Source organism: Boeremia exigua (assembly GCF_020726555.1).
Source record: "Boeremia exigua strain MPI-SDFR-AT-0100 chromosome Unknown C7974scaffold_5, whole genome shotgun sequence".
NCBI lineage: Eukaryota > Fungi > Ascomycota > Dothideomycetes > Pleosporales > Didymellaceae > Boeremia > Boeremia exigua.
Window position 1 is genome coordinate 1,645,086 of NW_025763522.1, and position 20,969 is coordinate 1,666,054.

At 53.3% G+C, this 20,969-nt stretch overlaps 9 protein-coding genes across 9 annotated transcripts; 6 read left to right on the top strand and 3 right to left on the bottom strand.

Annotated features, from left to right (window-relative positions):
- Positions 1-699: 699 nt before the first annotated feature.
- Positions 700-1,623, top strand: C7974DRAFT_412456 (uncharacterized protein; the record flags this gene model as incomplete). Its single annotated transcript, XM_046143645.1, has 2 exons — positions 700-1,463; positions 1,515-1,623. The coding sequence occupies 2 exons, from the start codon at positions 700-702 to the stop codon at positions 1,621-1,623; spliced, it is 873 nt and encodes a 290-aa protein (XP_045998239.1).
- A 1,515-nt stretch (positions 1,624-3,138) lies between these two features.
- On the top strand, positions 3,139-4,267 carry C7974DRAFT_172277 (uncharacterized protein). The gene is made up of 2 exons (XM_046136176.1): positions 3,139-3,258; positions 3,304-4,267. The coding sequence occupies exon 2, from the start codon at positions 3,484-3,486 to the stop codon at positions 4,168-4,170; it is 687 nt and encodes a 228-aa protein (XP_045998240.1). The 5' UTR covers positions 3,139-3,258; positions 3,304-3,483; the 3' UTR covers positions 4,171-4,267.
- A 173-nt stretch (positions 4,268-4,440) lies between these two features.
- On the bottom strand, positions 4,441-6,848 carry C7974DRAFT_172286 (amino acid permease-domain-containing protein). Its single transcript, XM_046136177.1, has 8 exons — positions 6,505-6,848; positions 6,216-6,455; positions 6,072-6,167; positions 5,765-6,021; positions 5,618-5,711; positions 5,393-5,567; positions 4,958-5,341; positions 4,441-4,909 (listed from the first exon to the last, which is right to left on the bottom strand). The coding sequence occupies exons 1-8, from the start codon at positions 6,755-6,757 to the stop codon at positions 4,663-4,665; spliced, it is 1,746 nt and encodes a 581-aa protein (XP_045998241.1). The 5' UTR covers positions 6,758-6,848; the 3' UTR covers positions 4,441-4,662.
- Positions 6,849-8,251: 1,403 nt separating this feature from the next.
- On the top strand, positions 8,252-11,036 carry C7974DRAFT_172295 (uncharacterized protein). The gene is made up of 2 exons (XM_046136178.1): positions 8,252-9,037; positions 9,096-11,036. Exons 1-2 carry the CDS (start codon positions 8,516-8,518, stop codon positions 10,977-10,979), a joined length of 2,406 nt encoding a protein of 801 aa, XP_045998242.1. The 5' UTR covers positions 8,252-8,515; the 3' UTR covers positions 10,980-11,036.
- A 47-nt stretch (positions 11,037-11,083) lies between these two features.
- Positions 11,084-13,244, top strand: C7974DRAFT_392833 (major facilitator superfamily domain-containing protein). The gene is made up of 3 exons (XM_046141719.1): positions 11,084-11,465; positions 11,516-11,771; positions 11,828-13,244. The coding sequence occupies exons 1-3, from the start codon at positions 11,283-11,285 to the stop codon at positions 13,141-13,143; spliced, it is 1,755 nt and encodes a 584-aa protein (XP_045998243.1). The 5' UTR covers positions 11,084-11,282; the 3' UTR covers positions 13,144-13,244.
- Positions 13,245-15,033: 1,789 nt separating this feature from the next.
- Positions 15,034-16,261, bottom strand: C7974DRAFT_172435 (isoflavone reductase family protein). Its single transcript, XM_046136179.1, has 2 exons — positions 16,073-16,261; positions 15,034-16,021 (listed from the first exon to the last, which is right to left on the bottom strand). The coding sequence occupies exons 1-2, from the start codon at positions 16,100-16,102 to the stop codon at positions 15,083-15,085; spliced, it is 969 nt and encodes a 322-aa protein (XP_045998244.1). The 5' UTR covers positions 16,103-16,261; the 3' UTR covers positions 15,034-15,082.
- Positions 16,262-16,742: 481 nt separating this feature from the next.
- On the top strand, positions 16,743-17,094 carry C7974DRAFT_412462 (fungal ATP synthase protein 8-domain-containing protein; the record flags this gene model as incomplete). Its single annotated transcript, XM_046143646.1, has 2 exons — positions 16,743-16,880; positions 16,930-17,094. The coding sequence occupies 2 exons, from the start codon at positions 16,743-16,745 to the stop codon at positions 17,092-17,094; spliced, it is 303 nt and encodes a 100-aa protein (XP_045998245.1).
- Positions 17,095-17,840: 746 nt separating this feature from the next.
- C7974DRAFT_412463 (uncharacterized protein) lies at positions 17,841-18,263 on the bottom strand (the record flags this gene model as incomplete). Its single annotated transcript, XM_046143647.1, has 2 exons — positions 17,841-17,975; positions 18,003-18,263. 2 exons carry the CDS (start codon positions 18,261-18,263, stop codon positions 17,841-17,843), a joined length of 396 nt encoding a protein of 131 aa, XP_045998246.1.
- Positions 18,264-19,052: 789 nt separating this feature from the next.
- Positions 19,053-20,095, top strand: C7974DRAFT_375556 (uncharacterized protein; the record flags this gene model as incomplete). Its single annotated transcript, XM_046140218.1, has 2 exons — positions 19,053-19,764; positions 20,031-20,095. The coding sequence occupies 2 exons, from the start codon at positions 19,053-19,055 to the stop codon at positions 20,093-20,095; spliced, it is 777 nt and encodes a 258-aa protein (XP_045998247.1).
- Positions 20,096-20,969: the final 874 nt, after the last annotated feature.

The following is a 20,969-nucleotide window of genomic DNA, read 5'->3' on the forward strand; positions in this document are numbered from 1 at the left end:
GGCCCTGCGGCTCAACGGACTAGGAAGATAAGGCTGCCCCTGAGCTCACTTTCCGCATGGTCCGCTTCTGGCAGTGCGAACACATGCGCTGTTCCAACCCCGCTGGCTCTATTACCAGCAAATGTGCAGCCTTGCTGTGTGGCAAACGCCTCCTTTTGCTGGCGCCCGCGATACGCAAATCAAGCAATACCTGCCGTGCTTACTCGAAGCTGATGCGCCCACGCCTATGCTACAGTGCCTCGACTCAGCATGCAGCGCCGCAACTCGGACGGCCATTCATTTCTGCAACACGAGAAACAAACGCAACCATTCACATCCAACCTTCCGATCCGAGTCTAGCACCAGGCACGCACGGCCTATGAATGGCCCAGCGGCCGGCAGGATCGCTTGGTTCCTGCATTAGCCCTAACACCCGTCTGGCCACTCGCAGCGCCGAGACAGACTCCACCCCTGCTGCCAGCGCTGTCGCCCCCTTTCACTGGCCGGCCCGCGCTACCTCGCTCGTAATCTCCCAGCGTACATAAACCTCAGCATGCTCGCGATACCTTTCTTCTCCACTTCACAGCCACTCTTCAGCTTAAGTCCAACAATTTGACTTCGGTCGTCCATTCACTTACCAAACTAATACTGTCATTAATAACACACTCCCGCCAATCAACCACCTCAACTTCCCCAAGTTCAATACCTTAATCAGCCAAAATGCGTTACACCATTGCTGCCTTTGCGCTCGCCGCCACCGTTGCCGCCGTTCCCCAGTACGGATACGGACCTGCTGAGAGCGTGCCCGCTTACCCCGAGTACCCCTCCGTCCCTTCGGCGCCTGTCACTCCTGTCCCTTCTTCCAAGGCACCTGAGTACCCCGTTGAGACTCCCGTTGTCCCGGTCCCCTCCTCCAAGGCGCCCGAGTACCCCGAGTACCCCGTCGAGACTCCCGTCACTCCCGTTCCTTCTTCCAAGGCACCTGAGTACCCCGTCGAGACCCCCGTCACTCCCGTTCCTTCTTCCAAGGCACCTGAGTACCCCGTCGAGACTCCCGTCGTCCCGGTCCCCTCCTCCAAGGCGCCCGAGTACCCCGTCCACACCCCCGTCGTACCGGTCCCCTCCTCCAAGGCACCTGAGTACCCCGCCGAGACCCCCGTCGTCCCGGTCCCCTCCTCCAAGGTCCCTGAGTACCCCGCGGAGACTCCCGTGACTCCCGTCCCTACCTCCAAGGCTCCCGAGCACTCCGGTAAGCCTCCTAAGCCTACTGCATCGTGCGCCAGCTCAACAACCATCACTGTCACAGTTCCCTACCCCACTGGCACCGCTCCGGTCCCTGCTGGCCCCAAGCCCTCCGCCCCTGGCGTCCCCGGCGTCCCGGCTCCCTACCCCAGCAAGCCCGTCGGCCCTGCTCCCTACCCTATCCCCTCCGGCACTGGCGTCAAGCCTTCCGTCCCTGCCGCCGGCACTGGATACCCCACCAGGTAAGCTTTCCTCCCACATGATCTGCAAAACCGTCTGCTAACAATCTCCAGCGGCTACACCAAGCCCAGCACACCCGCTGAGTTCACCGGTGCTGCCTCTGCCCTCAACGCTGCTGGCTTCGTTGCTGGTGTCGGTGCCTTCGCCGCTTTCTTCTTGTAAATGTCATCTTTCAATTGAGCATACCCACGGGTAGGCTATGACTTTGCATGAGCGCGTATTCTTCTGGTAGATATCCTTGGTTTCCGGAAAGGGTTGTAATTAGTGGGGACTGTTTTGGTTGAATTGAAAACTTAAAAATTACACTGCTTGCCAGTCGTGACATCGTCTTCAACATGCATCGTTACAATGTTCATGCTCTTCTGTGAGAATCTCATGTTGCACTAGTATTTCTGATCGCATAAATACAAGCGCTCGTCTTTGTCGTGAAGTTACTATCTAATGTCGAGGTGCTTCTGATCCGTTGACCGCTGATCTGCAGGTCGCTACTTCCCCCGAACATGCACAGGTCACGACGTTTCGACTCCACCCACACCACACCCAGAATGCCCTTGCGTTCACCACCCCGCCTCACGGACGACGTTGGAACAACCTCGAAATGACCGATCGACGCTACCCGCCCATGCCTTGCGTGTCGGTACGCAGCCGTTGAGACGAAATGAGATGTGCAACCGACACGCGTCAACCCATGGCTCTAAACAGGGCTTCAGACAGGGCCTTGAGCAGGGCAGGCTGGCTGGCTCATTTCCCCACAACTGTATTTCAACTGCATCTTCAGACACGACCTTCATCACGGTGGGGCATTGCGCTCACTGAGTCTCCGAGGAAGTGAAGTGCTGACATCAATAGCCGCCCGTGCAACACCCCGCGCCTGCAGACTTTCTCAACAGCATACTGCAAGGCTCGACTCTAACGCTATCGTCGCTGCAGTGCGAACGTCGAACCAAGCTTTGTCCCATGTCTCAGTCGCACATGGCCAGCACCTGGCAAGAGGTTTTTGAAACCATGACGTCTTGTCAGCCATAGCGACACGCAAGGGAGCTTCGGGCGCAACGACCAAGCCGTCGTCAAAGTTGTCGTGCGATTTTCGCCCCTCGTGTGGAACAGTATCACGGACTGTACCTGCCGACGAAGCCAGGCCTAAAATCTAGGTGCATGGTCGTCGTGGTGCGGCTGCGAACAAAGTTTGGGCGCAAAAGTGCAGAGGAGTGGCTTCGTTTCAAGCGGACGCCGGCGGCAGCCAAGCAAAGCCACGCGGAGAAACGCTGCGCCTGTTGAGTTGTGGGGAGTCGTCTTTTCTAACATGCAGCATGCCAAAGCCGGTGCGTGCTGCGAACAGTAGGTATTCGGTTTATGACAGGTGTCAAAGTATGGCATATCTGGCAGATCGACATCCCTTCGTGAGATGCGACGCGAACAGGTGGAGAGCTCGTAGTTCACGGCACGTCACTATCGAGTCAACAAGCGAACTGTCCATGTTTCACAAAAAATTCGATGTTTCGCCAACGGAGAGCTCGATAAAGTCTGAATAAACAAGTACCCAATGAGAAGAGACGGTTCGGACGCCATCTTGCGGCCAGTAGGCTGGGTCCGGGTTGGTGGTGGGGTTCCGTTCGGGACCTGCATCGAACTCTTTCAGGGACCAGGTCTTTTGCTTTTCAGAGTCTAGAGCCTTTCAAGTTTGGTTGAACTTCTGGTAGGATGTCTACAGCAACTCGGTGTATGAGCTCCAACCCACTGGACTACGGTTTCCAGGCAACTATCTTTAGAAGGTTTGTATAAAGGTCTGACAGCTAGGCAAGTATCTGGTACTGCAATCGGCGTGGGCTCTGACGGAACCAGGCTTCTAAGACATGGAGGCGGCATTAGAATTTGTTTTCAAGTCATCGTTCTGCTAGCTGAGCTTACGGTGAGTGTGACAATGTTGTCGATCGCCTGATATATAAAGATACAAATCTTGCGTTCAAGAACTTATGAGACAGTTCATCATCCTTCGAGCTTCAGAAGATTGCAGCTGTCATCATGAGAGCTTTCACACTACTACCCACTCTTCTGGCGGCAGCCTTTGCCGCGCCCACAACGCCTGCCATTGCTGCATCACTTGAAGCACGTACCTTGGGTCTGCTCAGCAAACTCCAAAATCCAAAGTGTCCCTCAAACACCGCTCAGCCAGACGGCAAGCTGCCTAAAGGCAGCATCTCAACCTCAGCCCTCGTCCCCATTAGCGCCAAGAAACCAAACACCGCCTACCCCAACAGCGAGTGGGCGAAAATCACCCCTGGCGACTTCTGCACAATATTCAACCTCGTCCTTGACTCCGATGCGACTCAGGGCAAGGTCTGCAACCTTGTCTTCGACCTCCCGGACTACCTGCAAGCCCCGGGCTCTTTTGTCTTCCTCGGTAGCGGCGCCTTCACCTTCACCGGCTACGACATCAATGCCGGCGCAGTGCCGGGCGAGACCACGTACGCGAAGCAGCCGCGCCCAGGACCGAGTCCGCCTAACCCTCCGCCAATCATGAAGCCGGGCAACAGCTATATCATCAACTCAGCACCTTGCGGGATTCCACCGGGCATCGGGCCGGTGACGGTCAGTGGCAGTTTGTGCTCGAAGGACACAACGTTCTTGTTCCGTCAGAGCCAAGACAAGTGTCCACTGGGATTCTATGTTGTGTATACAGAGGATAAGGGGGCGACTGCTCCGCATTGAGCTGTTCGTGAGGCGAGTGAGGAAGCCTATGTTCTCCCTGTATGTCTTTTGTGATCCTAGTAATGATAATGATATCTTTCAGTCGCGCCGTTTCACTGGTAGCATTGATTTTCCGCCATATCACAGGTAAAGTTGTATCTTTTACTGAAATCCTTCTGGCTCTCGAGTTATGAGAGTAACTTCGTTATAGTATCCTGGCCATCTGATGGCTCTTGGAAGGTGGTATGTTGGTATATATACTACTCAATGCCAACATCAGATATGAGCTATGGATTTTAAAGAAGTGCTTGGTTCTATCAGTGTTTTCGATAATTCAGGGTGATTAGATCCAAGCTAAGTTTTGAAAGCACAGACTAAAAATACTGAGTTAAAGGTCGAAGCTCATGATCATCACTCATGTGCCATGATGATAGCTTTACAGTAGAAAACTCAGAGCTACTTATTGGCGTCGAATGGTGCTAGCAAATTTTTTGGGGTCAAGTCGCATCATTTTCACTGCTTGTCCTTGACGCTCTCCCCGACTTGCACATCCTGATCCGAGCTACCTGCATCGTTCAACTCCCGGCCCAAAGCATCGTGCGTCGCATCCCATGCTGATAGCTCCCCTACTGGTACCTTGAACAGTTTATGCGTCTTCGCGCCACTATCCAACGTAATGATGCCTTGACGGATGCGGTAGCCACGGAAGTTGGGGAGCACGTAGAGCCAACCGATATAGTACAGACCACAAAAGATAAGGCTGGGGTTAATTAGCTTGTATCTCATATGTTGAGGGCATGCGACTTACATAGCAATACCAGTAACGATATACGTTCCATACCAGAAGGACACGTTGCCCCTCCCGCCAGGTGGTGGGTACCATGGCATAACAATTAGGTATAGATTCGTGAAGATGTTGAACGCGAGCACAGGGTCCCAAACTCTGAAGCTGGGTCTCGGAAGACCGAGTCGCTTGCGGCGTTGCCGCACCAGAATCAGGCCCACAGCCAGAGTCAAATTGAATAGCGAAGCTGGATAGACCTGCAAGTCAACAATGAAGTTGAACGCATCGCCAGCGGGTGGCGCGAGGATCATAACGGCAGTCAGTAGCCACTTGACAAAGTACGGGCCAAGAGGTGTGCCAAAGGGGCGCGTAGAAGCCCAGAAGCGAGGGTATGGCAGGACTCCTTGTCTGGTAGATGTTAGTGACAGCGCTCAGGGTGAGTAGGCTAATGCTAATTACCTTCCGCATTCACGGATTTGACGAGACGAGCCTATCAGGACCGCAAGCAGGTTACCGAATGCGCTTAGCGCGATGAGGAAGTTCAGGCCCTTGACGGCACCGCCGGAGCCAAAGACGTGCTGGAAAAATAGGGAAGCTGCAATCTGCTCCGCTTTCTCCAACTCAGCTCTCGGAACTGTGCAATAGCGTCAATACATAGTGGCGTGAATGTAAGCGCGTACTAACCAGCTGCGAAGTATGCAACGTTCGCTAAGATATACAAAATGGCGACGAGAAGCAAGGCGATGAAACCGTTCTTCTTGATTGTTTTGATCGGATTCTGAGCAAGTTCAGTATTTGCCACAGATTCTTGCTGTTTTCAACTCAACGTACCTTGATCTCATTCGTCACGTTGAAGGCGTTTTCAAATCCTGCGTAGGAGAAAATGATCCTGTATAGTGCCGTTGTGGCTCCATACGGAGTTATGTGGCCTTTGAAGGGCTGTGAGAAATCAACTGTAGGGTTTTCCACACGCGTATTACCGCCCAGCACGACCAGTCCCGTGATTGATATGAACAGGAGAGTCAACAGCTTGACCATGCCAATCCCGTTCGATAACCAGTATGAGTACTTAGTGTGGAAGGATAGCACTGCAGAGGAATTAGTTACGGTAGAAATGGAGTATTTGCGCTGAACTCACATAGGACAGCCACAGTATAGCTGGCAAGGGCAACACCTTTCAGCTCCCATGCGGAAGGTGTACTACCGTTGATCGCGAAGAGATACTGGGCCAGTACTGTGAGCTGTCAGCATAAGGTCTTATCTCTTGTGGTTCTTTACTGACCAATTGCATTACTGCTGCTGAATGACAGAACAACAGACTGTACTGCAAAAATGATCGGAAAGAAGTATTTCGGTCGTGGGTAGGCCTGTTCAAGATATGCAACCTCGGATCCAGAGCGGTTGGGGAAGTAGGCCGCGTATTCGAGATAAACACCCATGGAAGATAGAGATATGAAAAAGCCAGAGGTCCAGTAGAACATAGCCGCGCCGATGGAGCCTGTGTAGCGGAGGATCGTAGAAGCTGTGATCATCATCAGAACGTATTCACTAAGCACGAAACAGCGACTTACGAGTTGAGTAGATACCAGTACCAATCATCTTACTGAGGTTGAGGAAGATAATGGTGATTGCTCCGACTGAGTACCCAAGAGGCGATTCCGATTCCACAGGCGCTCCAGAAGCCTCTTGGTAGGAGACCTCATTGGTGTTGCCCGATTTCTCAGCGACATATTGAAGACTACCGTCTGATTTTGCTCCTTCATTGGCAGTGTAGACAGGCGCGGCCTCCTCCTGAGAGCTCCCGTTGAAAAATCCAGCAACCATCGTGAGCGTCTGAGTGTACTGGGTACTACTCTGATCCGAAGTTGAGGAGATGAGTCGCTACTGGCAAGTCGACAGGTTGACATGAAGCAAGATATATACACAGTATACGGACCGACCCACTGACTGTGGAAAGCATGCAGCCATACATGGTGCAATGTTCGAGATACATCATTATGCTCCTTCATGGCACAATCGTCGAGCCACATGGGCCAACGAAGTTACAGTTCCAGTTGCGCATCGAACCCTGCTGTTTGCCCCACGGAACCCCTCCGTTTCGGTATTTCCAAGCGCATTGAGCTCGGTCCGGTCCGGTCGAGTCGCTTGTTGACTGTGGAGAGCATATTGTTGCTCGAGGCGAAGGATCCACTTAAGACGGAGATTGGACTTGATTGAACATCGCGTTAAACAGGTGTTGGAGTCGATATCTTTCGTAGTTCGAAAGCTCGTTCCACTATGGTAGTCGCTTCGCGCATCGAGTACAGCCTTGTGTTTCTGTGAGATGATCTCGCTGTTCACCCTTCATACGTTATCGAGCAGCGATAGAGAGTAGAACCTACTTCTTTTAGTCAAGAACATTTCCAAACGTAAACGCTCTTGAAAGCCACTGGAATCGATTTACATGGCTGAATTGCGAGATTGGACCATGAACCGGTGTTCAAAACGCCGGCTCACGGTGTCTGCGAAGATACCATGCACTAGATAACATCTTTCTCTCCGTGATTTGATACAGCTGGTGGCGACAGCGTTGCCGATTTTGCTAGAAGCCGATCCGACGCGGCAATTGTGGTTGCGCCAGCGCGACCTTGTATCACGCAATGATCCAATCGCGTTGAGCATCATTGTGCATTCTGAAGTCGAGATGACGCAAGCTCCGTACATCTACCGCACCCGTCCACTGATTGAGAAGTGTAGACGGCTATTTTATGCTCAGGAAATGGCCAATATCGTCGTCGCGTGGAAAGTTCTTCTGATCCGGAAATTGACTGCTGAACAGCAGATGGTACCTCGGAAGAGACCATCATTTCGAAGGCAGTATCTTCTATTCACTGCAAAGATAAGAGGACCTAGCGGACTAATTAACAGTGCTGCTCAAAGTGGCAAGGTAGACCAGTTGGAAGAGAAGCGACACATGCCGATGCGTACTGTACTTGAGCAGTCACACCAGTCTTGTAGATCTATCAGCATGAAGAGGACCATACACAAGGACTAGCAGCTGTGTTACCACCTATCGCCAATGCGGATCGCGATGAGCAATGGTTTGACAGATACTTCGAGGACATACGCGACGGCGTGGTCGCAATGAGGTAGGGGAGGAATATATGACTAGAGATTGAAGTCGCGGTTCGCGGCACAGAATGCTCCTGATTCTGACTGCATACGCGGCCGACAGGAGAGATCTTGCATCAGCTATAGCTATTGCTGGATTGGTAACGAGGAAGAGACGTAATGCTGCATTCGGGGCCCCACCACGCCTCACCGATCCCCTTTCTCGCAGAGGAACACGCACCTCGACGGCGACGTTTTCAGCATGCTACAACACAACGATAGCCATCGTGATATTATGGAAAATAAGAGACATCATTGGATGCACATAGGTTACGAAGTACACGGAACGCCTAGCTGTAGCTGAAAGCACAAAAAGCCGAATGACCTAAAAGACCGAAATCACCGATCACACACCTCGACCCTCTTGCATCACACGCCTTCATCTGTCGCCTTTGCCAGCCGGTCACATACTAAACAACTCCTGCACATGAGATGACTGATCAGCTTCCGAGCGTATCACAAGCGCTTAACGATAGCGAAGGCCTGGCCAAACGTATCCGAAGGCCTGCATTATCGTGCGTCGAGTGCCGTATGCGCAAAGTCAAATGTGATCGCAATAAGCCTTGTGGGGCATGTATCAGGACAAAGTCAGAGAAGTGTACCTACAGGCCAGCTCGAGCTGCTACCCGACGGACAGAGCAATTGCCCGAGGCTGCAGGAAGTACAACTGCACTCGATAGGTCAGGCCCAATTGGCGAGCATCAAGCGCCCGAACCGACGTCTATGCCCTCTGAGAGGTCGGCATCAGACTTGAGCTCGCATTCAGCTGCTCGGGCATCCTCGTTCATGACCGTTCTGCTGACGGAAAATGAACGTCCCCTTCCAGTCACCGACCAGGGTGGGGTCCTTGAAGAGGACACTCGACCGATCGCGGACATCGTTACCGATATTCCTGGCACGTTTCAGAAGTCGAAATTCTTCGGCCAAAGCCACTGGATGAACGCGTTAGAGCCTGTTGGTGCCCCTACTTCTTAATCGATCTCACATCATTACGGGGCTGACACCAAATTAGTATGGAGCTTTAGGCGACGCGAACACCATCGTGAACCCAGCTACAGACCGCGTAGAGGTCAAAAAGTCAACAGAGCTCTATAAAACTGTCAAAGAGCTCAAGACCATGGCCCGTATTCTGAAGACTGCCCGTATGCTATTGCCTGCTATTGCGCCAGAAGCTCTGGGCTCGCTTCCTTGCAAGGCCATCTGCGACATACTTGTAGACGGTTACCTTCGCACCTTCGAAGGCGCTCTTCGGGTACTACACATACCATCCTTCCGCAAAGAGTACGATGATTATTGGTCAGGTAGAGCTCAGAGCAAGCCATCCGTTCAACTCAAAATCATGCTTGTTTGTGCGATAGGAGTTCCCTTCTATACAGGTGTCGATCAACCACGATTCCGAACCAGCTGTGCCAAGTGGATACAAGCCGCGGAGAACTGGCTGGCTGCACCACATGCAAAGTCGAGACTCAACATGGCCGGCTTACAGATTCAGGTGCTGGTTCTGCTTGCAAAGCAAGTATGTAATGTCGAGGGTGATCACGTTTGGATTACTGCAGGCTCGCTTCTCAGAACTGCTATGTACCTTGGGCTTCATAGAGATCCATCGTACTTTGGCAAGATCAACACGTTCCACGCGGAGATGCGCAGGAGGCTATGGGCAACCGTTCTGGAGCTTGAAGTGCAGAGCAGCCTGGACATGGGCATGCCGCCTCTGATATCAGTACATGACTTCGACACAAATCCACCTTCCAATGTCGACGATGAGGATCTGTATGAACAAGAAGACTCGCCGCTCAACATCAAACCACTTGAGATGTGTACAGATTGTAGTCTGCAGATCGCCTTCGCACAGTCTTTACCTGAACGACTCGAGATTGTCCGCCTCATCAACGACATACGCTTCGACTTGCCCTACTCCAAATGTCTCCAGCTAGGGAAGACACTAACAGAGCTGTGCGATTCGAAGACCCGCTTCTTCAAAGAAGCCTTAAAGGGAGGTGCTCGCATAACACCATTCCAAATCAAGTTTCTCGACTCGCTCGTCCGCCGCTTCGTCCTCGGTCTGCATCGCCCTTATTTTGTGAAAGCTAAGGAGAACCCTTATTATCATTTCTCACGCAAGATCTGCTTGGAGTCTTCCTTGGCTATCATTGCGCCAGCAACTGCGGCTGTCGGCGAAGACTGGACGCTCCTGACTTACCGCGCCGTTGGTTTTTTCAAGTCGCTTATTCTATATGCTATGTCAACAATCTACTACGAACTGAACACGCAGATCGAAGAGCATCAGAACGCCCCGGCTCCAACAGCTCCCCTAATCTCTGACTCAGAAGACCGGGTCTTCGTTCTGCCGCCACAATCGCACACACTGTACGACGCTCTGGTAATGGCCTACCATACATCGGTGCAGCGCATACTGAATGGCGAGACCAATGCGAAAGGCGCTGTGTTCTTCGCGTGCGCCGTGGCTCGTGTCGATGCATTAGTTGCCGGCACAGATCCTGAGGCTATGGTTCTCCAAGCTGCGAAGCGAAGTATTGGAGAGATACGCGAGATCATGGCAGAGGTCTACCGACAGGAGCATGGCGAGTCGATTGATCTGAGCGGCTCCGGAGTTGGGAACAAAGACCATGGTCGAGGTGACGGCGCTGATGATGTCACGGGGCAGGGTGTATCGACTGGCACCAGCGCAGATCCTAACATTAGTCTTAGAGGCGACATGGGGAGGAGTGCAAGCTGTGGTGAGGGGGTTGACTTGGATACGGGCTCAGACATGCAATCATACTGGCCAAACGACATGATGGACTTCGACTCTCGGTTTCTGGAAGACCCAGAGTGGTTTTTTGAAACCAGCGGATGGATGGGCACAGGTAGCAACACGATCTTTGGTGGCATATGAAAATTTATTGCACGTTCTTTCGAGCTGTTCTGCCACGATCTGTGTTGAGTTTCGGACTTGGTGTTGTCTGTAATGACCCTATCCAACGAAGCGACGCCAATCACGTCATGCTCAACGGCGCAGGGACCTAAACAAGCAACAACCAGTCTGACAGTCTGAATCACGCACGCAGGGCACATTCAGCTCACCGACATCTGACGCGCCACGTTTCTTGCACTCGATGTACGAACGGAAGGTCATGCGACATTGTTGGCCCTGTGATGCCCCTGCCGAAGCTGGCCCGATTAGGAACATTGCTGCACCATGGTCCAGCAACACGAGCTTTCCCGCATCTCCGCAACGCGACACACGATGCCAGACAACGACGACGATGAGCACCCTACCACGACCTCGCGTCTGCATAAGCGGACGCTGTTGAAGCTCGACACGCTCCTACTGCCTTTTCTTGCCCTGCTCTTCCTCTTCAACTCCCTCGACAAGTCCAACGTAGGCTCCATGCGTCCATGCTCCCTCGAACGTGCTAACACCAGGCGCAGATTGGCAATGCAGAATCCGCACATTTCACCACAGATATAGGGCTTGCAAAGGGCGACCTCAACACTGCTGTAGCGCTCTTCTTCGCCTTCTTCGTCGCCCTGCAACCTGCCGGCGCCGCGCTGGGACGCAGATATGGCATGGTCGCCTGGGTGCCGACGTGCATGCTCTTATGGGGGCTGAGCACTATGCTGCACGTCTGGGTCAAGAAGAGGTGGCAGCTGTATCTGCTGAGGATTACTATCGGCTGCTTGGAAGGTATGTTGTCAGGCTATGGCCAGCGCAGGCCATGAACAGGATGCTAACGGTGCCAGCCGGCTTCTATCCTGTCACCGTGTCGTACCTCTCGCTCTTTTATACACGCTTCGAGTTCGGCCGCCGTCTTTCCATGTTTTACGGCCAAGCAGCCGTCGGCGGCGCCCTGGGCGGCGTTATCAGCTACTTCGTCTTCAAACACTTTCCCGATCGACACGGCGACGATTCGGACACCGAGTCGCGGTGGCACCCATGGCAGGTGCTTTTCTTGATCGAGGGCAGTCTTACGGTGGTCGTTGCACTGGTCGGATATTTCTGGCTCCCGCACAGCGTTGAGACAGCGTGGTTTCTCACACCCGACGAGCGCCGGTACGCTTCATCGCGTGTTGTTAAAGACCGCGCCGCACAAGAGGGCTCTACTACCTCCAACAAACATCGCGACTCAAATTCGTTTTCGCCCATTTCGACCATCGATGAAGAGTCACGCGGCCTACTGAACCGTACGACTGCTCCTCCTAGTGAACGACGAGCGACTCTTGACGACCGTGGACTTACGCCCCACGACATTCTTTCTGCCATATCCTCACCGTTGGTCTGGCACCTTCTCACATGCAACATCCTCTCTGCGATTCCTGTCTACGCCTTCTCCGTCTTCCTCCCGCTCGTCCTCGCGCCGTTGACAGGTAATAAAGCCTCGCCCTCGCTACTTAACTTGCTCACCGCGCCTCCCCATGTATGCGGGGCTATCACTCTATATCTGTTTGCTTCGTATAGCGACCGGCACCGCATACGCCTGCGGCCCATTCTTATCGGGCTAGGTATCATGGTCACAGGCCTGAGCCTCGTCGTAGTCTTACCAACAAGCTGGGCCGTACCGCGGTACCTAAGCCTGAACGTGCTCATCAGCGGTGCCTACATCGCAAGTCCCCTGACCGTAGCATGGATCTCAGGCAACACACCGAGCCCTGGCAAGCGCGCGCTGATGCTCGGCATCAACGGGTGGGGCAACATGGCCGGCGTCATCAGCGCCATGTTGTTCCGCCCGCAATACGCGGAAACGGGCTACATAGTGCCGTTCTTCTGGACGCTACTCAGCGTCGCCGCAGCCGCGGCCGGCTACGTGCTGTTCCTGCGCAACTTGACGGCCGAGAACGCGCGGCGCCAGGCGCTCGTGCACGCCTGGGATGGCGAGGAGCGCGAGTGCGAGAGGGCCGACGGCACGGGCCCGCTGGTCGAGGAGCGCCCGTGGCTCGCCGCGCTGATCGCGGCGCTCAAAAAGAGTGAGCTTACACCCAGGCTAGTTGCGTGGCTCGAGGAAGCTTCGCATGGCGGTAGGGAAGGCGATGAGAAGATGACGTTTGAGTTTGGACTGTGAGGTTTGGGTTACGACGTATAGAACGTTTACGGCGTATTAGATGGACTCGCCAATGTAGTGATATATATAGACATTGATACCCCCCGTGCACCATCTAAGCCTTACCGATATATTTTTTGCACTGTATCTGAGCGTCGCCAACGACCTTCCTTTGCTCAATGCACGAATGGGTCGGGGGAGCATGACATCAGGTGTTAATCATTATCGCCCATTGATGTCCCTTTTGACTAGGTAAACCGAGCGAATCGTAGACGCACCGCTTTGCGACGCTATGTCTTTCAAGTCTGCCCAAGAACTCGTCGGCGACACTCAGGTGCTATACTTCCGGCCCTTCTGCCCTCTTTACAAGGACGTACTCGGAAGATGCTGAGTCCTGTGCAATATACTGACCGCAACATGGTGGATCTCTGAGACGGATACTACAACACCTATCCTCTGTTTGTCCGCATCTTGCACATTGACTCATGCACAGTAGGCAACAGCAATAGATGTATAGCAGGCAAACCCCTACACGTGCTTCTATTATGTACTATTACTACATACTAATATCTCACTTTCGTACTAATCCCCTCCCCAATAACCGGGTACCCCCTCAGTCTCTCCCCGCACCTAAGCGCGCTGTCAAACTCGACGACCGCTCACGACCAGGCAGTCAAATGTCTGGCTTCGGTCGCTCAACCGGGTTCCTCGGATGCTACAGTGCTGCGGTATGATCCGGGGTTGAGGCAGCGGAGTCTTTTTGGGTGACTAAGAGTGTGGCGCCGCAGGTTATTCGATGCCGGGGGCGTTTGGGGGTAGTGTGACTCTGCTGCTTCGCTGCGTGGTGATTTCATCCGGGTGAGGCGGGATTGGAGCGTCAAATCCGATCGTGTCGTGCGGAGCTGGGCTGCGCGGTGCGGCTGTTTCATGGCGCCGAAGCCCGTAGATTCGGAACTTCGGCAACGCGAGCGGCGCTCAGGTTGTGATGCGAGAGTCCGGTGCGGGCGTGATAATGATGCGTGGATAATTTGAGCGTGGGAAGCTGGCGCGGCGCGGTGAGAATTGCTGGTCGTAGCTCTTTTCTTCGATGTTGAGGAGCATCGAGAGCAAGCTCATTATACCCATGCCTGGGACCAGGCTGGGTGAGGAGAATCGCTGTTCGAGGGGGTCGATGGGCTGGGCCCTGGTGTTAATGCGAAGACGACGGTTTGGTTGAGGCATGGTAGTGGTGTGGATTGAAGATGTTGATAGACGGTGTATGGTATATGATTAGGTATTATGTAGGATGATGGTTCGTACGAGTCTCTCGCTGTCGTCGTGGCCGGGCGAGGTCGAGCGGAGGGTATTCAGTATATACCTCATCTCAGCGCTCCTCGGTACTCGCAATGGGCCGCCAGTTGATTAGAGTACGATGTACGTTATACGACTAGCTGGTCGAGTATGACTGTGGGTTCGCATGATGCTCCCACACCCTTCCCCCTGGTGAAGAGCGATCGCTCTGGCCAATAAGAGTGCACAGCGTGGACGGGAAGCGCACGGGCTGGCGGACGAAAAAGTCGCTAGCGCACCTATTCTGGTCTGGTTAAGGCTGACTCGGATGTCGGTCGGAAACAAGAGAAATGAATTGTGAGCACGGACGAAGTGTCGGTGAAGATGATGGGTTTAGGAGGGTGATCGGTCAGCAGGGGTTGGTCAGTCGGACGAGAGAGTGTGCAAAGAGTACCGAAAAGATGGTTTGCTGGTGCCGGGGAGATCCGCCTAGGACTAGGGGGTCGATACCTAGTCCTCAAGCATCGATTCCAGAAGTTCACAATCAGTGTTTGTGCTGTGCTCAATGTGCCGTGCTCCGTGTGCTATGCTGAAACAAACGGGTATAAGTTGTGCTGACCTGCCTGACAGGGAAAGATTGCGAGTGGGGCTCTTGATTGCAGTGGACTCCCAAGCTGCATCCCATAGGTGTTCACGGTGAGCATCCACAGCCAGGCCTGCCGTGATGCTTCAGGTCATGGTAGGCTTTCGCGACTGTCGTCTCAACTGACTCAGATGCAAGCTGCAGAAGCTCGTTGCTACTGCTCGATTCGAACGGCTCGGCAGCGCCCAGCTGCTCATCATATAGAATGCTGCGCTCTAGTAGGAACATGCCGGAGTCTGGATAGCCTCGTTCAATGCGCGCCTGACCTTCCTTGATGCAGTCTTCAACGTCGTAATTGCCGACGGTAAACTCTCGTCGGGTTGTCTTCTCGGCGCTTCGCAGAATCTCATTGGCAGAAGTCAGCATACCCGCTGCGTAGATGTACTGGTTCTTGACTTCTTCCCAATGGGCAATCACACTCGCAACAACTTGTCCAACTCGCAGTAGACTCGAGGCAGCAAACACTTCTGTGCCAATTCCGTGGATCGTCGCACTGTGCCATTCCATGTCGATGCCCAGATTGCCGCTAATGAGCCCTGTGTCCAATGTATATCCCGTTGCAACACCGACCCAGTCAAAGCGTGAAGATCCCTTAGAAGCCGCTCGCAGATGCTCAATGACTTTCACGCGCCCGGCAGACTTGAGGACTCGATCTGATATCCCCTTGTTGAGCGTATCGTGGCCAAACTCGTGAGGCATAAAGTGATGCACGCCTGCTGCAATAGCTGCGTCTATGATGCTGATTTGCTGCTCTGAATCTCCCCCGGAAGTGGTGCTGATGACCAAGTCTTGCCCAGCAAAGGCAGACACAAGGGACGCAGCTGAAAAGTTGGACTTGTGATGTTTGACGATTTCGGTGGTCAAATGGGGCGGCAAACGCAGCCATTGAGAGGGGTTCGTGAGGACTGATAGTTGTAGATCCGGGTGCACTTGCCTGCCATCAGAGGGCAAGAGAGCGTTCATGATGCTCACACATAGCTCCCAGTTCTGCGCACGTCAGCTACTTCCGCATCCAGCCAGGCACAGTCTGCGCCTTACACCAATGATCATAACCTTCTCGATCGCCATTGTGTACTGGTCATTCGTAAACCTGGCTGTTACTGGCGACTGGTGGTAGTTACATGAGTTTATATAGGGCGTCCCTGTCGTCCGGCGGCTGAATGGAAGCTTGTGCTATATGGAGGGCATGAGTGAGGGGTTAGTCGGAGAGGAAACATCTGCAAATCGCAGGAAGAGACCGTTGCATGTTTTACACGTCTGCAAAGGCAACACCGGATGCATCAATACGTGCTGCTGCTGCTTGCTCACCAATTCGGGCGCAGGCGTTGGGATCAGGAAGTCGCGTCCGAGCAGCAAAGCGGGCAGTAAAGCAGTAGCACGATGACGCATGTGGCCAATGGACTGTAAAGCCAGGGCCCGAGCATGCGTTTCTCGATCTTTGAGCGACAACGAAGTGTGGGGGAGGTTGGAGTTGGATGCTTCAACGCCAAGGTCACGTGCCGTGCGGGTCTTTCCGCCTCGACGGCAGCTCAGCAAGAGCTTTTGGCTCTCCACCACCGTCGACCTCCACCCGCAACCCCATCACCGCGCATCTCCCCGGGCCGCATACACTTCTCCAGTGCGTCAATTCCGCGCCAACAAGCTCGTCCGCAGCAATTGGCCTCCCCGCGCCCGCGCACCGCTGACGCAGACCCACAGACCGCCCACGATGAACACCACCCGCTTCCTCCGCCCCTTCGCCAGGGCCGCTTTCCGCGCGCCCACCGCCGTCCGCCCTGCTGTCATGGCCCGCCCTGCGCTTGCCAGCCAGCAGCAGAAGACCCCCGAGGTCAGCCCCAAGCAGATGGTACAACAATACTCCGCGTACACACCAAAACGAATGCTAATGCGCGCAGACCATCCTCAAGTCGGCCATGCCCCAGCTGATCCCCTTCTTCTTCGTCAACGAGACCACCGTGGCTTTCGTCCTCCTCCCCACCCTGATCTACATCTTCTCCAAGTACATCCTGCCCCAGCGCCTCCGCCTGTTCGCCGCCCGTCTGTTCATCAGCAAGTTGTGAGCGGGATATGGATTGAAGGACAGATACGGAGATGGAGATGTGTACAAATAGTCGACATGTGCTCATAGACAATCGAATGGCGTGAAGCCTTACACGGAGATCAATATCTTGGCATCAGTCATCGCATAGCATCCATAATTGGCTGTTTGCCTCAGACATTCTGAAATGCTGATGATAGGCAGAGAACGACGGACAGTTGTCGGCCAAACAGCGGCGTGTGCGATCCGAGGTCCTCTGGATCTAGTCAGGAAGCAATATTCACCCTTGACCGGACGATCGAGACATCCCGTTGACTGTCGGGCACACTGGCGCTGATCTGAAGTTGTCTGCTGGGAAACTCGCCATATTTACGACCGGTGATATACATCAGAACAGCTCTCGCCCTGTGCAAACCCATGTCTCCAGTGAGACCTTTTAGCTGCTATCGAGGACGCTATATCTGCCATACTTCGAAGATGACATGGCTGAGCTCGATGCTAAGTCTACACCCCAGTTTCACACGGTTCGGCATAGGCAATTGATGACGGACAACTTGATTCAGACTACGAAATTCGCCCATCGGTAACAAAAGAAGCCATTATGAAATGTTCAAGACTCGTTTCATTCGCCTCTCAACAAAGAAACCATCATCAGAGCGTCATTTCCGGTCGACAGGAAACACCTAGGTGGAGGAAGACCTCATTCCCTCCCCATATACTAAGCCCCCTCGAAACACCATCTTCATCCGCCTCATCTGCACTACATCTTTAACTTGCGAATTCTCCTTGTGATGTCGAACGGTGCGGAGTCTCAGGGTGCGCCAAATTGGAAGCCCCCGGGTCGGAATATATCATCTTACGGCGCGTCTTCTTCCTCCACTTCTTGCTCACTGGCGGGAAGCGCTGGCGCGACTATAGCGGGAAGGGAACCGCGATGTCGGTGATGGAGATGGTGTTGCCGGCCCTTTCGCTGAGGAGCTCAACGAGCAAAAGTGAGAAGGCAGTGCTGAGATCTATGATGGGGGTGGTGTTGACGGCCCTTTCGCTGAGGAGCTCAACGAGCAAAAGTGTGAAGGCAGTGCTGAGATCTAAGTGGCCAGGGCCTGGTGGGGCAGCAGGAGGCTCATGGGACGGTGCGCCCATAACGGTTGGGGCCGAGAGGGCCATGGCAACGACGAGCGTGAGCTTCATGGTGTGAGGGTTGGTTTGGCTTGTGGGATTTGGTATGTTGGGATTGTGGGTCGGCGGGGGATGTGGTGAAGCTGATGAACAGTTTTGACCACGGAGATGCTCTGGACATATACCGCCTTATCGTCGAATATTTCCGTGGTTCTTGTTGCTGCCACGGAAGAACCTTGGTAGAGCACAGCGCAAACGAACAACAGAATCAGGTGCCCACGGGCCGAAAATCATTCAAAACGCTACCGTTCAATATTTGTTCTACCACAATGTGTACCAAGGGCGACCAGTTTGGGGGTCTCAGCATGATCTCCATAGGCCTACTGTATCGTCACCATAGACAAGGCTATGTGTAGCGAAAGCCCATAGAGTCCATCCATGAACATACTTTTGGGTCAAACTAGCTGCGAACATGCAGAATCTTGGTCAAGGGAGCACATGGCGACCCCGAAATTCTACTGCACTCGCCAACGAGACTCGTGACTGTACCCTGAATCATAGTCTTCCGCAAGAGTATGGCATATGTGTTCGACTCTGAGTATCACTGCGGCATTTCTTTTGTGGGTGAGCAGTATATTGGAAATAAGAAGAGCGTTCTCAGGATCAAGATGAAAACTCAGATCTACGAATGCCATAGTAAAGCTAGCCATGGAAATATAATCCCTCAAAAATGAGTATATAAGTGAAGTCGTGCTGTCTTCCTAAACTCTCAATCACAGATCAACATATCCAGTACTACCTTCTCGAAGTATAACTCCAACTGATAACCCATTCACAACTTCAACCCTTTCCTCAATCAACATGAAGTTCTTCACCATCTTTCCGGTTTTGGCCTTCTTCTGGTCTCTTGTGGCAGCAGTTCCTGCCGTCATGCCGCGACCACTTCCTATGTCACTCGGTGACATTGTCAAATGCACCTTCTGTGCCAAGCTTCCCTCGCTGGTGCAGCCTGTGTGTTATACCCACTGTGGAGAGCTGATGACCCGAGGGGTCAACAACAACACCATGGTGGGCAATACCACCTCAACGACCTCTCTGGCCCGTGCCGTCCTCCCGCTGGCCGATGATATCTCCAAGAAGCCGCTCCCCCCTGTTGGCCGTGCCGTTCTGCCCCTGGCCAACGATACCTCCAGGCAGCCTTCACTCCCGGCTTCCTACGAGGATCTGCCCAAGGACGCAACCAGCATCTGCGACTTCTGCGACAAGTTCTCCGGCGAGCTCGGCACCGAGTGCCACACCACGTGCAAGTTCTCCAACGCGCACATCTTCACGCCCTGGGTCCCCAACGTCATGTGGGACTTCTGCGCGGACGGCTGCACGGCCCACGGCTGCACGGGTCCCTACTACGGCACGTGCTTCACCGTTTGCACCAAGTGCTATGCCGACGACTACCACAGCGATGTGCGTCCGGCCTGGTATGGTAGGCCACAGCCCAACGCCTGCTTCTGTCCGCGTGTGGAGTTTTCAGACCAGTACGACAACGAGTTGACGCATCCTACGGATGATCCGTACGGTGAGTAGAATCCTTCCTCGATACTCACCATTTCATGCTAACAATATTCAGCACCCCGGGAATGGTCATGATTCGGTGCTTCGGCAAGATTCTCGATGGCCTACCGTGCTGATCTGCTTGGGATACCCAGTTGAAATTGGAGAGGTCTCGGATGGAAGGTTCAGGATTCAAGGGTCTTGAAAAGTGTGGTTTTGTTTTCATTTGTGCCCTTTTGTCTTCACGTGCTCTATTGTATTTAGTCGATTGGTAGACTGAATTATCGGTAGTCACCCTGAATCAGCACCACTTTGCCTGCAGTGAGAGTGGAAAGGTTTGTTTGGCCCAGATGTGAAATCATGATCCATCCGACTCTTCCTTGTTGCATCGGGCTCAAATATTCGTCGTCCGTCAACAGTCTGCATGTACGTCACTGTGGAACCTTGTAATAAGAATACTTGTTCTAACATCAAGTTCAGCAAATATCTTCTGTCTGAGTACTTAGATCTTCAAGTACGCAGCGTCGGACGATTCAAGAGCAAGAAATAGGGAAGTGACTACACATTGACGACAGAGCAGGTAACCGCGCTCGGCGTATGAGGCAACTACGTTCTTCTGCGGCCTACCCTTCTGAATTATGTACCTGGTCTAGGGGTCACACTTGAATAAAGCCAATAATTTTGTTGCCCGCACCTCGTTTGTGCTTAAAGTAGCATCGCTTCGATACTTGACTCCACTGATTCGTTCTACAGCCCGGCACACAACAGCCATAATTGTATTTGTGTACGCTTGTCAGTACTAGCTCTACTTTTTCACTTATCTGTGTATTCGACTCTGGTTTGGTCCTGAGTCTGCCTGAACTGCTTAGTTCTTGCGTGCCTTGAGTTGCAGGAAGGACAGCCAAGCCGTTCCACCATTATAGCACAGCATCCAGAATCTCCCAGTTTTTCTGCTATGGCGTTGATATTATGGAACTACTTGAGACTTAGCAGTCTGGCCACGGAGCTGTTGTCGCGCCAGCGAGCCTTTTGCATTGACGATGCGCCGGGAGCTGCGCACGATCTTGAGGCACAACGATCCCCGATGTGGACCCTTGCCTTTTTCCACTAATGCTGGAGAGCTCCACTGTTGTTTTTTCTTGATGTGGTGCTCGATGCACGTGTGATCTAATCAGATCAGTCTGCCGCATGGGATGTCAAAACAGTGTGGCAGGACAGAATTACTTCGAT

Bases quoted from the DNA above. Each gene is read 5' to 3' on its own strand.
- C7974DRAFT_172277 (XM_046136176.1), top strand. From the start codon at position 3,484: ATGAGAGCTTTCACACTACTACCCACTCTTCTGGCGGCAGCCTTTGCC.
- C7974DRAFT_172286 (XM_046136177.1), bottom strand. From the start codon at position 6,757: ATGGTTGCTGGATTTTTCAACGGGAGCTCTCAGGAGGAGGCCGCGCCT. The intron at 6,456-6,504 runs GTAAGTCGCTGT...TGATGATCACAG, and splicing joins TACTGGTATCTACTCAACTC to CTTCTACGATCCTCCGCTAC. The intron at 5,712-5,764 runs GTACGTTGAGTT...GAACTTGCTCAG, and splicing joins ACGTGACGAATGAGATCAAG to AATCCGATCAAAACAATCAA.
- C7974DRAFT_172295 (XM_046136178.1), top strand. From the start codon at position 8,516: ATGACTGATCAGCTTCCGAGCGTATCACAAGCGCTTAACGATAGCGAA. The intron at 9,038-9,095 runs GTTGGTGCCCCT...ACACCAAATTAG, and splicing joins GGATGAACGCGTTAGAGCCT to TATGGAGCTTTAGGCGACGC.
- C7974DRAFT_392833 (XM_046141719.1), top strand. From the start codon at position 11,283: ATGGTCCAGCAACACGAGCTTTCCCGCATCTCCGCAACGCGACACACG. The intron at 11,466-11,515 runs GTAGGCTCCATG...CACCAGGCGCAG, and splicing joins ACTCCCTCGACAAGTCCAAC to ATTGGCAATGCAGAATCCGC. The intron at 11,772-11,827 runs GTATGTTGTCAG...TAACGGTGCCAG, and splicing joins TACTATCGGCTGCTTGGAAG to CCGGCTTCTATCCTGTCACC.
- C7974DRAFT_172435 (XM_046136179.1), bottom strand. From the start codon at position 16,102: ATGGCGATCGAGAAGGTTATGATCATTGGT. The intron at 16,022-16,072 runs GTAAGGCGCAGA...TGACGTGCGCAG, and splicing joins AGAAGGTTATGATCATTGGT to AACTGGGAGCTATGTGTGAG.